The sequence below is a fragment of the Lacerta agilis genome, chromosome 8 (genome assembly GCF_009819535.1).
Source record: "Lacerta agilis isolate rLacAgi1 chromosome 8, rLacAgi1.pri, whole genome shotgun sequence".
NCBI lineage: Eukaryota > Metazoa > Chordata > Lepidosauria > Squamata > Lacertidae > Lacerta > Lacerta agilis.
In genome coordinates, this window is record NC_046319.1 from 68,775,034 (window position 1) to 68,788,779 (window position 13,746).

Below are 13,746 nucleotides of genomic sequence, written 5' to 3' on the forward strand. Positions count from 1 at the left end.
TGTGTGTGTACACGCGGCGGTGATGTATCTGCGGAGACAAGAGCGGAGCAGAGAGAAAGGGAGGAAGGAGCGAAGAGGAAAACGGGTGCAACGGCTGCATGCACGTTAGAGGAATGGCTGTTTGGGGTTAGATCTTTCCTATCAGCCCCAAATCGATTAGCTGATTCTATTTCGTTTCCCTCCTAGGTGGAGAAATCGGTTGATTATATATATACATGCACTTATATCTTTACCGATCACAGCAATCTCAGCAGTAGCAGCAGCAGCAGGCAGGCAAAGCGGATTGCAAGATCCGCAGGCGGCGGTAACCCGGGAGCCTCTGTGCCGCCGAAAGGGAGTCGAAAAGGGACCTATTGCCGGATCCAGGCTCAGGCGGCGGAGAGGGCGCCTTGCACGCCACCGCGGAGGCCGGCGAGACCATGACGGCGGGAGCGCGGAGCAAGGCGCTGCCGCCTCGGGATTAGGGCCCACGCGGACTCGGCCGGTCGCTTTGCGCGAGCGGGAAAAACAGAACCTCCGCCGCCGGGAAGGCGCCCCGCCGGCCGGGCTGCGAGGCTGGAGGATGGGCTGGCGCCTGGGGCTCGGCGGCGCCGGCGCCCCGCTGCTGCTGCTCCTGCTCCTGGCCGGGTCGGGTAGCGGTGGCCGAAAGTACCCCAAGCGCAAGTGCCCGGGGGGCTGCACCTGCTTCAAGGACACGGCCATCTGCGAAAGGGTCAAGGAGATCCCACGAGACCTGCCCCAGAACCTCTTCTCCCTGTAAGCGACCTTCTCTCCGGGGTGCGGGTGCAGGTGGGGGGGATTGGAGGCGGTGGAGGGGCTGGGGAATGTCGCCCCCCACTCCACGCAGAAACCCCGCTTCCCTTTCCCTTACACGCAGGCCAAATACATGCATATCGTCCAGCACCCCTTGCTTGAAGAAGGTGGGTAGCAGAGGGTTAAAAAGGAGATAGATAGATAGATGATAGATAGATAGATAGATAATTTGCTTAGGTTTGCACTTGATTCGGGGTGGCTCCGGTTCATTGAGGAGGGGCTGGGCTAGGGGGTTCATCTCCTAAAAAGTTTGGGGCCAGGACTTGAATAATTTAGAGGAGAGGGGTGCTATCTACAGACCCCCTTGACTCCCCCACCCTCTCAATTTCACTCGGCTCCCCTGCCCCACCAGCCTTCGAAAAACAGCTCCTTAAGGATAGGGGAGGGACTCTTCCAAAGAGAAACGTTAATGTCTTTCTTTCTTTTTTTTAACTGTCCTCTCTTCCCCACATCGGAACCCTGGACATGGGGCCACCACCTTGGGGAGGGTTATTGCCTGTGAGAATCAGCAACCAGCCCTTGGGGTGTGCTCACCCCCCCCTCCATTTCCCTCCCCGCCAATAGTTCTGGCTGGATGTCGGTTTTCCTGCTTGGCATCGTTTAGCATATTTATTCATTTCTAATTGCAAAATGATTTTTGGCAGCATGTAAAGGTGGATGCCCTGCTTCTCCCCTCCCCACATGGCTGTATGGTGCAGTGATGGTGGATCCTTGGCAGTTAGCTGTGGGGAATCTGGAAGGTTTCGGGGACCCAGCGCTGTGTGGGGGAGAATAATCATCTCCTTCCCAAATTGTACTGGATTGGCGAGCCCAAGAATGTGCCCTCAGGACCGTGGATCCCTTGCCTCCTGTTCCCTAGAGCAACACCTCTAATGGATGCTACACAGCCCAGCTGCTACCTCCAGCGGTGGCATCCAAGGGTCAGGACAAGAGTCTATCCTAGGTGTGCCTCAAGCGCCCGCCGCCCCCCCCCCACTGGAAAGATAACTTGCAGGTGAAAACAGGGATTGCTCTGCTGTTGCAGAGATGCGGGCATGCAGTTCCCTGGAGACCCTTGGAAGTGAGTACAGGAACCATAGGTTGAAAAGCAACGTGTACTCCAGGAAAGCTTAGAGACATTCCACAGAAGCACACAACCACTCTAGCTGCTGCATAAAAAACAGAGGCGGATTTCAGCTGAGCTCTCTCTGTGCAGCAATGAAGGTTTTTTTTTTAAATGGGCGGTGGTGGGAAGACAAGGACATTTGGGCTTTGAAAGTCTGGTGTTTTTTTTTTTTTTTTGGAGTTCTGTGGTCAGGATGCTTTGGGGTTTGAGCTCCTTCAAGTCTGGGCAGGCTCAGTTTGGGGCTGACTGTGTCATCCTTCATGGGGCTTGCTGGTGCTGCCAGGCTGCCTGCAGCTGACATCTTTCCTCACATCATCCACTTTCCACCCCCCACCCCTTTCTCTTTCCTCCCTCTCTCGCTCCTCCCTCTCTCTGCAGGTCTCTAATTCGCTCAGGATTTACCGAGATCTTAGCTGGCAGCTTTCAACAGGTGCCATCTCTCCAGCTGCTGTAAGGATTCCTGACACCTCGGTTGTGAGTGGTGTGTGTGGATAGACAATGCCTGGCATGTCTTTTGTTTTCTCCATCCGTGTGAGCCACATGAGAAGCTGTTCCCGTAAACCTCCCTTTCAGCCTGTGTGTCTCCCAGTGATGGCGAATCTCCTTAGGTCGATTTGTACCATTTCACTGCCTCTTGCTTTGTTCAAGTGGATATGCACAGAGCAGGTGTGGTGAAACTTTGGCCCTCCAGATGTGACTGAGCTACAGCTGCTGTCATCCCTGAGCTTGCTGTGTCTGATGGGAGTTGGCACTGTGGTCTAAACCATTGAGCCACTTGGGCTTGCCTATCAGAAGGTTGGCGGTTCAAATCCCCACGATGGGGTGAGTCCCTGTTGCTCTGTCTCAGCTCCTGCCAACCCAGCAGTTCGAAAGCATACCAGTGCAATTAGATAAATAGGTACTGCTGCGGCGGGAAGGCAAATGGTGTTTCCGTGCTCTCTGATTTCCATCACAGTGTTCAGTTGAGCCAGAAGCGGTTTAGTCATGCTGGCCACATGACCTGGAAAGCTGTAGACAAACGCCGGCTCCCTCGGTCTGAAAGCAAGATGAGCACTGCAACCCCATAGTCGCCTATAGTTCAGCCACATCCGGTGGGTCAAAAGTTCCCCAGAACTATGTGAATCTATCCACCTAGCTGTCTTCTCTAGCCCAACCTGATGGCCTGCAAATGTTTTGGGCTCCAACTCCCATCATCCCTGACCATTGGCCATGGTGGTTGGGGGCTGATGGGAGTTAGAGTACAACAATATCTTGAGGACAACAGATTTGGAAGGCTGGTTTAGTCAATTTGTCAGTTAGAAAGGTCATTGGAAGGGAGTAAAAGGTGCTCAGGGTTGTTGTTTTTTAATACAAGTAACATCGCAAAAGAGGCATTTTCTCCAGTGTAAGAGACTTTAGGCAGAATGCCTCTCCAAAAACAATGTCTGTTGCAACAAATGTGTGCATTGTCTTAAATATGCTTTTATTTGGAACAAACATTATCTTTCTGCAAATTAATGCAGATTTCATCAACTCATCAATCAGTTAATTGGCTTAAACTTGAACCATTAATCAACAACAACAGCCCTGAAATTGATCTGCCTTATCAGTGACTGTTTGCAGATGCTCCTGTGAGTGTGGATTTCAGGAGGGAACTTGTACCGTTTCATGAGATCAGGCTTGTGGGTTAGTGGTGACACTTGATTTTGCAGTACATGTGATGGTGTCCGTTGGTGTGTCTGTGTGTGCCCCTCGTGAGCATGTCTTTCTCACATCTGTGCAATTGTATTTGTACATCATTTTCACGGATACTTGCTTGTGCCCTACTCCTGCTTAAGGAGTGGGTGAGAGATCTCACGCACCGCAAGTAGAGCCAAGTGGAATGGAAATAGTGAGCAGAGGCCTTCATTCCAATCTGCACCGGTGCAGAGTGGAGGAAACTTTTCATTGGCATGATGGCAGTGCTTAATTAGAGAGAAAGAGAGGGGGGGGGGAGAGAGAGGTACCCGTATGAATCCAGAACCTTTGATCTGGAAGCCCCCTAAGTGCAGGTGTGTGGGTAGAAATTGCCCGTACATGTTCTACAGAGAAATGCATATTCTGTGCATGCTCCAAGTCACTGTTTTCTCTGTCATTCTGTCACATATTCCAACCTTGATCCCTTGGGTTGAAGAACAGATTTTGGGGCCAAACCCTGCTGAGCCATGGGCGTAGCAGGAGGGACAGATGCCACCCCCGATCAAGTAAAACAATAGAAATACTTAACTAACTGACCAATCACGTTGGTTCTGCCCCCAACCAACAAAAGTCTCACCCCCACAACAGAAATCCTGGCTACACCCATGTGCTGAGCTCTAGCTAATGACAAGAGCAATTGGGGGGGCTGGTGCAGGATGCTCTGCCATAACACTCTGGGCACCCCACTGGATCTCCCCATTACAGCTAAGGGGTGATTGGCAGGCCCCTTTCTTTCCTCATGACCTTCCAGCTGCAGGTAGACCAAGGTCTTGGTACTAGTGGGATCCTCCCCACTGGGTCCTCTTTCGCCCACCATATGAACACCAGATTGTGAGTGTGCTTTAACTCTTTTGGATAGTAGCGACAGTAAACCTTGTTACCATGCCCTCCCAAACCTAGAGGGCACCTTGATGCAAGATACAACTCTTTGGGACGCAAGCCTTGCTCCCTGTCTTCCATCCCAGACTTGGTTACCGTCCCCGTTGTATGCCCCAGTGTCTGACCTGCCTGCTTCTTCCCCCAATCCCCCACCCCTAGCTTGATCACTTACAACTCCCTGGAACTGATTGGGGACGACGCCTTTGTGGGACTCATACACCTGGAATACTTGTGAGTGTGCAGGGGGGGCATCATGGGAGGGTTGGGGGCAGCCATGCGCGTTGGGGGTGAGGTGGAGTGGGGAGAGGCATAAATGACCCAGGAGGGTAAGGGGTTGGGATGGATATTAGGGGCAAGGTTGAGTCACTTTAGGAGGTGAATCCATATTAAAATAGGACAGGCAACTTATTAAAGATCTCCCTAGTTGACTAATCTCCTAGGCTTAAATTTTTATACTTAATCCTCGCTTAACTTTAAGTACACTTCCATAGACTACATAGGTGAATTTTTTGAAAGCAAACATGCTGATTTAAATGTCCATAATGGTCTGATTTAATAAATTAACAGAAATTATGCACATTAACATAATAATAATAATAGGCTAATTAAACAATCTATATGGCCTTTTAAACTGGGGGGTGGATATTGGTTTTGTTTGTTGTTATGGTATGTATTTATGTGCTTTTATATTGTAAACTGCCCTGTGATCTTCGGATGAAGGGTGGTACAGAAACTTAAAATAATAATAATAATAATAATGGTGAAAGATAGGTTTGCAACCTCTTTCGGCTAGTTCAGATGTGACACCAAACCAGATGTGGTACCAAGAACCGTGTAAAAGAGCCTCTGTGCTCGCACATTTGCTACACCTTCCACACTGCTCCTCACACTCTCTGGTTTCCTTCTGATGTAGCAGCAATCCACAGTTTGCTGTTACATCCGAACTGGGGAACCTGTGGTCTGGGCAAACCACAAATTGCCTTCAACAAACCAGGAATACAAACCCGGTCCAAAACTGTGGTTTGTAGGAAAACTGTGGCTTACACCAACCATGGATTGGTCTGGTTCAGGCCACTAAGCTATGGTTTGCCACTAAGCCAGAAGCAAGAGAGGAATTCAGAGTGTGAGAGAGGTGAGATAGGAAGGTATGAGCTGCTGTGCCTGGATCCAACACAGCAGCTCATATAGATAAGACTTGCCATTTCAGGCTTCTAACCCCCTTCGCTCCCCATCCCTGCTCCATCCCTTGAAGCCATGATATCACCATTAAACTTCTGAGACTGGCTACCTTGTTTCCCCTTTAGTTGTCTCTCCACTGCTGTCTTCCCAATTTGTTCTTTCCACTTGTAGGTTCATTGAGCAAAACAGGCTTGAAGCAATCTCTAAGAACGCCTTCCGAGGTCTCAAGAACCTCCTCTACCTGTGAGTGATTTTTGGACTGACTCCTAATCCCAATCTAGCCCTTAACACAGACCCAAACAATCTCACTGCCCAACATGGCATCCAGCTGCCCCACATCTCCATACTTGCCCTCTCCTTCTCTCCACCTTACACTTCCTTGCATTTTCCCCAAACACCAGATTTCCATATGATGTTGGATTCCAGCTCCCAGCATCCCCGGACCATTCTCATCATCCCTCACTGCTCCCAACACCCCCCCCCAAATCCAACTCCCATCATTCCTGACCAGTAGCAAAACGTCTTTTGCAGACCCTGTTGGTTCCTAATACATATCCCCTTTATTTAAACTGTGCTTCCTTCACTTCCACCGCAATGTTCTCCTCCCCCAGCCCCGCAAACTGAGGGTGTGTACGTTGCCTTCCTTCTAAGAGTTTCCCTCCTTTCTCTTGCTCACAGGAATTTGGCTAACAATAACTTGCAGACTTTACCAAGGAACCTGTTCCAGGGCTTAGATGCTTTGACTTCAGTGTGAGTAGGGGGCTAAGGGGGAGGAGGGTTGTGGGTATGGGACACATGGGGGATGTAAGGCACTTCCAGGCAGTCACTAATTTTGGGTCGGATTCAGTCGCTTCCTGGCAAATTCAGGTTGCCACCATTAGAGTTGGTTGTGTGGTCTTGCGCTATTAACCCCCTTCCCTCAAAAGATCAGATGTCTTTCCATAATAAAAGTGAGGGGGAAATGCATGAGAAGGCACAGGGCGATATTTGCTTTGGCACAAGGTCATCTAACCTCCTCCCGAACAAGTCAGAAGGAATGCTCTTGAAATAGCTAACGTTGTCTAACAGCTTAACGTGAGTCGCCAGTGTGATGCAGCAGCAAAAAGCAAAACAAAACCCCTAATGCTATTTTAGGCTTCATCATCAGAAGTATAGGGAAGTCATATTCTGCCTTGGCCAGACCACACCTGGAGTACTGTGTCCAGTTCTGGGCGCCACAATTTAAAAAGGATATTGACAAGCTGGAATGTATACAGAGGAGGGTGACCAAGAAGATCAAGAGTCTGGAAACCAAGCCTTATGAGGAATGGTTGAAGGAGCTGGGTATGTTTAGTCTGGATAAGAGGAAATATAACAGGCCTCTTCAAATACCTCAAGGGCTGTCATATGGAAGATGGAACAAGCTTGTTTTCTCCTGCTCTGGAGGGTGGCACTCGGAACAGTGGCTTCAGATTCCGGCTAAACATTAGGAAGAACTTTCTGACAGTAAGAGCTGTTCGACAGTGGGAGGTTGTGGACTCTCCTTCCTTGGAGGTTTTAAAGCAGAGGTTGGGTGGCCATCTGCCACGGGTGCTTCAGTGGAGATTCCTGCATTGCAGGGGGTGAAATCCATTCTAAAACTACAATTCTTGGATTCTAAGAGCCCACAGTGATTCAGTTACCTCTCCGCTGCTGGCAAGGAGTGCAGTCAAAAGCGCATTGGAGTCTCTTGCAAAGGAAAGCCAAAGGGGAGGACCTAATGTCACAAGCTCCACGCGGGTGGAGATTAATTTGCTCGGCTAATTGTGGGCACAGCTGCTGAAGCAGCGACAGTTTTCAAAACAGTGCCACCCCAAGCTATGTTCACCATCCTAACCTAATTACAAAAGGATAGAAAAGTTGACTATGCTGTAAGAGGGGAGGGAGCAAGGCTGGGGTGGGGGTGGGGGGAGGGGGGAGGGAAGACGGCAGGGATAGCCAATATTATGGTGCTCTTCAGAAGCTTTTGAACTGCAACTCCATAGAATTGTAGAATTGGAAGGGACCCTGAGGGTCATCTAGTCTAACCCCCAGCAATGCAGGAATCTAATCTAACAATGATAACACTGGCTGGCCCTAGGTCCACATTTCGGCTACCCTCAGCCTTGTGCTGGTCCCAAACTGGCTTCTCTCCCGGCAGGGACTTGCGGGGAAACGCTTTCCACTGTGACTGCAAACTCAAATGGCTGGTGGAGTGGCTAGGTGAGACCAACGCCCAGGTGGAGCCCATGGAGTGCCGGTCGCCGCCGGAGCTGAACCGCACCAAAATCAGCGAGCTCCGCCCTGCAGGCTTCAACTGCATCACCACAGGTAGGTCGTCGCTTTCTCCCCTGCGCTTCCCCCACCCGGAAGAGGATCTCCACCTCCACCTTCGCTCAATGACAGCCCAAGGCATTTTGTAAACCACTTTTGGGTCTCGTCTGATGCAAAGCAGTATATAAATACGCAAAATAAACAAGAACCCCCACCTGCTACAGTTCTTTTGGGATTCCCTGTCCTCTTATTCTAGCCACTCCAGTCTGTTCTCTTCTGTCGCTCTCCTGTCATGGTTTTCACCAGGAGTGCCAGCTTGGCTCCGCGACCAAGGGCACCTGGGGCCATGGATCATGCATGGCCCTGACACCGAAATTTGTGGGTGCATGGCCCCTTCATGGGGAATTTTATGGGTGCTCGGGCACCCAGGGAGTTGGCACCAATGGTTTTCACATATAGCAGGTGTGTGCTGATTGGGGAGTCAGGTTGCCCACCCATCAGATGTCAAGGAGATGAACAACTACACATCTTTTAGAAGACATCTGAAGGCAGCCCTGTATCAGGGAGTTTTTTTTTAATGTTTATCATTTTATTATGTTTTTACTTTATATTTTATGTTTTGCTGGAAGCTGCCCAGCCAGATGGGTGGGGTATAAATGTTGTTGCTGTTGTTTTCAGCTTCACCTTGCATTTCAGGCCCTGCTTGTGGGATTCTTAATGGCATCTGGTTTGGGATACCAACTCCCATCAGCCCAGCCAGGATGGCCAGCAGTTAGGGATGATGGGATTTGTAGTCCAGGGTCATCTGGAGAGTCACAGGTTCCTCACCCCTGAGACAAGCCTTTTGGTCTGATCTAGGATAACTCCTTTTATGGTTCTTAGGTTCTTCTTGGCTGTCATGGGTGACAAACATGATCAAGATTATGCGTGGTGTAGGGGAAAAGAGGCTAGAGTAGAAGCTTTTCTCCTTTCAAATCACAAGAACAGGGTTTCCCAAACTTGGGTCTCCAGCTGTTTTTGGATTACAGTTCCCATCATTCCTGGCCACTGGTCCTGTTAGCTTGGGATGATGGGAGTTGTAGCCCAAAAACAGCTGGACACCCATGTTTGAGAAACCCTGCACCAGAAGTTGGGATTGTCCAATTGAATTTAAGGGGCATCAGTGCAGGGCAGACCAAAGGAAACACTTTTGTCACCTGGTGGGATTTGCCACCATGAGATGTGGTGTCCATGACTCTAGATGTCTTTAAAAAGTTGATTAGAGAGAGTTCTGAGAGGCAGATAAAGAAATGTGTGCCTGAGGGTTTAAAAGCAGTACTGTAAGTAAATAAATACAGAGAGCCTGTGATGTGGGTGGGTGGGTATTTAAGGCAAGCCTGGGGAACATGCCCGTATAGATTGATAGTGTTTCAGCCAGCTGAGTTGTCCCCACTCAGGACAGTGGAAGCAAATAGAAGCAGAGGAGGTCCTTTCCTGTTCTAGCTCTAACCTCCACCCTCTTTCCTGCAGACCTTGTTCTCTTCGACACACTACCTGAGCAGTCGCTCTCGGTAGAAACCTTCATGAACAACAAGGAACAGAACTTGGTCATTGCCCAGCCATTCACTGGCCGCTGCAGCTTCTTGGAGTGGGACCACGTGGCCGGGAAATTCCGCACCTATGCCAGCATTAACGGTGAGCTAGTCGGACATGACTGGACCTAATGGTCAGGGGTCCCTTTACCTTTACCTTTATGCACCCACTTCCTCTCCTGACTCTATTAGAGACCCTGTCTTACATCCTGGGAGGCAGAAGAGCTTTAGCCCAGTGGTAGGGCGTCGGCGTTACACGCCGAATGTCCCTGGTTCAATCCCCAGCATCTCGAGGTAGGGCTGGGAAGGTTCCCTTGCCCAAATCCCTGGAGAGCTGCTGTCAATCATTGCAGACAATACTAGGCTAGATGGTCAGAAAGTAAAAGCGGTTTTCTCTGCTCCTTATTAGTCAGCAAGGTCAGCAACAATATATGAGTGTGGGAGAAAGCGTGGAAAGAGTAGCTTGAGAGTTAATGTTTGTAGGAAGGCTCATTGTGTCCCAGGTGCAGCAAGGGAAGAGCAGCCTCTGATGTAGCTGCTAGTGTAAAATAGTCTGGCTGGGGTTTGAGGTGTGAGGCGTGAACCTGTTCACACACCCCAGACACTGTTGGACTCCAGTTTCCATAAGCCCTTGCCTGCATGGCCAATGGTCAGACATGGTGGGAGTTGTAGCCCAGCAACACCTGGGGGGGCGCAAGTTCCCTACCTGTGTTCTATGGTTCACTTGTGTTTTTATCCTCTAAGAAACCAATAAGATCATTAGGGCTGGGCGATATATCAATATATCATCCAATTTGAGGTCTGTATTGCGATATAGGCTTCATAATTTTTGAACTGGCAATATATCACGAATCATGATGTGTGTGTGTGTGTGTGTGTGTGTGTGTGCCATGCAAAAATCACAATGCGGGGGGAAACTGTGAAGCCAGCCCAATGTCTTTACATAGCTCCATCCTTATTTTAGACATCATGATAGATAGAAAGATAAGAAAGATATTGTGTGTGTGTGTGTTTGTATTAAAACGATGTTTAGCTGGCAATATATCGTGATGTTGAAAACCAGATATCACCCAGCTCTAAGATCATTCATGTTTCCCTTCTTACGGAAGACAGAGAAGACCTCCATGTCTCTGTAGTATGACACTGAACACTTCCCCACCCGTCCGCCATTTTGTCTGTGTTCCATTGGGCCTTCTCCATAGCTGCTGTTTCTTTCAACTGTAGCCTCTCTAACATCACGCAAAGGAGCAGGTCACCATTCGTTCTCTCCACACCGTCTCCACTTCCTAGGCTCGTCCACGGTGGTCTGCAAACCCCTGGTGATCGACGGCCACCTCTTTGTGGTAGTGGCTCAGCTGTTCGGAGGCTCGCACATCTACAAGAGGCACGAAGCAGCGGCGGGGGGCTTCGTTCACATGCAGGCCATTGACGGCTCCCGCATCCGCAAGCCCAACGACATCGAGGTTTTCCGTGTGGAGGGAGACTGGTATTTCATCATGGCCGACAGCTCCAAGGCCGGCTCCACTACCCTGTACCGCTGGAATGGGCATGGCTTCTACTCACATCAGTCTCTGCATGCCTGGTATCGTGACACAGATGCCGAATTCCTGGAGATTGCTGGCAAACCCCACCTCATCTTGGCCAGCAGCTCTCAGCGCCCCGTCGTTTACCAGTGGAATAAGCAGCAGTTTGTCCGCCGCACGGACATCCCCGACATGGACGATGTCTATGCCGTCAAGCACTTCAAAGTCAAGGAGGATGTCTACGTTTGCCTGACCCGATTCCTTGGTGACTCCAAGGTGAGGCTGGCGGAATCGCCACCAAGTCCCAGTTTGCTTCTCAGTATGACTGGTGGTGGGAATCTTTGGTCTTCCAGATGTTGCTATAGCTACAACTCCCATCAGCCCCAGCAAGCATGGACAATGACGGTTGTAGCTGAACAATGCCTAGAGCAGGGTTTCCCAACCTTGAATCTCCCAAGCTGTTGTTGGACTACAACTCCCAACATCCCTAGCTAACAGGGCCCATGGTCAGGGATGATGGGAATTGTGGTCCTAAAACAGCTGTTGTGTTCAGGGATGATGGGAATTGTGGTCCTAAAACAGCAAGTTTGGGTAACACTGGTTTAGAGGGCCAGGGTTTCTTCACCCCTGCAGTGGGGGAATGTGCTTATGCTTGATGAAAAGGTGTTGAAACTGCTCTTGGTCCACTCTCATTTACAGCACCGCATGTTTCTGAATGTTGAGGTGTGGTGGGTGTTGAACCTGGCAGCCTAGAGGTACAGGAAGCCCTGAGCAGGGAAGTAGATATGGAGTGCTCCTCAAGTCTGTTTTCAGACACATTAGGCTGCATTAGTAGAAGCACAGTTTCCAAGCCATGGCAAAGAAGTAATGCCACTTATTCCACATTAACCAGACCTCATCTGGTGTAAAGTGCCCATTTCTGGGTGCTGCACATTAAGAAAGTAGCAGACAAATTGGTTGCGGTTCAGAGGAGGGCAGTGGAGATGGTCCTGTGTTGAAGAAACTGAGTGTGTTTAGAATGGAGACTATGATATGGCAGCATCTTCAAGCACCTGTTGTGCTTTATACAGAAAAGGACAAAGAGTGGTTCTTTATGCGAGGGAGTAAGGAGCTACCCAGGCACAAGGCCTACCCTTGACCCAATACACCATGGCTTATCAGCCCCAAACCCATCAGTTACCTACATGGGACTACCCAAATTCTAGTGACTAGTAAGAAATGAATGAATTTGTTATCCTATCCTGGTCACAGGTCTTTTAAAGTACACCAATCACACAGTTCTTGGCTCAATAAGAAGTAGGATATGATAATATGATATTATTTATTTTATTTATACCCCACCCATCTGGCTGGGTTTCCCCAGCCACTCTGGGCAGCTCCCAACAAAACATTAAAAATACAATAAAGCATCAAACATTAAAAGCTATCCTAAACAGGGCTGCCTTCGGGTGTCTTCTAAAAGTCAGATAGTTGTTTATTTCCTTGACGTCTGATGGGAGGGCATTCCACAGGGCAGGCGTCACCACCAAGAAGGCCTTCTGCCCGGTTCCCTGTAACCTCACTTCTCGCAGGGAGGGAACCTCCAGAAGGCCCTCGGAGCTGGACCTCAGTGTCCAGGCTGAACGATGGGGGTGGAGATGTTCCTTCAGGTATCCTGGGCCAAGGCTGAGGATATCCAACCCTGTGTTGCACTTTGCTGGAGTCTCCATATTTCCAAGGGCACCTGAATTCACATTGCTCTCTGCCACCCGCAGGTGATGCACTGGGACGGCTCCATGTTCCGAGATGTCCAGCAGATGCCTTCCCGCGGCTCCATGGTCTTCCAGCCGCTGAGCATTGCCGGTTACCGCTACGCCTTCCTAGGCAACGACTACTCCTTCAGCAAAGTGTACCTCTACGACCCCGTCACAGGGCTCTTCCAGCACTTCCAAGAGCTGAGCACCCAGGCCCCGCGCTCCTTTGCCCATCTCAACATCGACAACCAGGACTTCCTCATCGCCTCCAGCTTCAAGGGCCAAACGCATATCTACCGGCATGTCATCAACGATCAGAGTGCCTGAGCCTGGTGGTGGTGGGGTTGGGGGTGTCAAGGATAAGAGGCAGCCACCATGGGGAGAGGAAGGGCAGGAGAGGAGCCAGCCCCTGGAGGAAGTGCAGTGCCAGAGGCAACTACTAGGAAGGCAGTACAGGAAGCAAGACGCTGCTGAGAGTGCAATTCTCCAGCGGCAGAGAAGGGTGGAGAGGACTGGGTAACAGCTAGCCAGTGGGTGGAAGGCAGGCAAACTGAACAGCCACAATTCACTAGCACGTGAATGTAATGGCATCAGGAACAGTCCACAGAATGCTTTAAAAAAATAAAATACAAAGGATGCTGGAGATTGCAGGACCAAAAGCCCACTGTGCTTTGCAGTGGGGCTAAACTGAGCATCTTCACAGATGGGGGCGTGCAGATTTGGAGAGGCAAACCTTGCTTAAAATCAATCTGAATTTTGTACCCGGTCATCCCCCCCCCGCCCCCGCCCCCGCCCCCGCTTAAAGCATGGATGCTCTCCATTTAAATACCGTTTCTCCTCACTAACATGGATGAAGGCTTGTGTTTTCCCTCCCCATGTCAACTTTTATTGTCTTTTTAAAAAGGGTTCAGTGCAAACTGTTACCCCTTGCTTATTTTCTCTGCTTGCTTGTTGTT

At 50.0% G+C, this 13,746-nt stretch overlaps 1 protein-coding gene across 3 annotated transcripts; it reads left to right on the top strand.

Moving 5' to 3' along the window:
- The first annotated feature begins 553 nt into the window (after positions 1–553).
- On the top strand, positions 554–13,408 carry LOC117051575 (leucine-rich glioma-inactivated protein 1-like). Of its 3 annotated transcripts, none has more exons than XM_033158100.1 (9): positions 554–756; positions 2,297–2,368; positions 4,673–4,744; positions 5,864–5,935; positions 6,371–6,442; positions 7,851–8,020; positions 9,473–9,637; positions 10,759–11,333; positions 12,812–13,408. In XM_033158100.1, exons 1-9 carry the CDS (start codon positions 563–565, stop codon positions 13,115–13,117), a joined length of 1,698 nt encoding a protein of 565 aa, XP_033013991.1. In that variant the 5' UTR covers positions 554–562; the 3' UTR covers positions 13,118–13,408. The 3 variants fall into 3 exon arrangements, with proteins under 3 accessions (XP_033013991.1, XP_033013992.1, XP_033013993.1); XM_033158101.1 differs by having other exon boundaries at positions 10,825–11,333; XM_033158102.1 differs by lacking the exon at positions 4,673–4,744.
- Positions 13,409–13,746: the final 338 nt, after the last annotated feature.

Excerpts from the sequence above, each read along its gene's own strand:
- LOC117051575 (XM_033158100.1), top strand. The coding sequence starts at position 563 with ATGGGCTGGCGCCTGGGGCTCGGCGGCGCCGGCGCCCCGCTGCTGCTG. Across the intron at positions 2,369-4,672 it reads GTGCCATCTCTCCAGCTGCT|CTTGATCACTTACAACTCCC; the intron begins GTAAGGATTCCT and ends CCCCACCCCTAG. Across the intron at positions 4,745-5,863 it reads CTCATACACCTGGAATACTT|GTTCATTGAGCAAAACAGGC; the intron begins GTGAGTGTGCAG and ends TTCCACTTGTAG.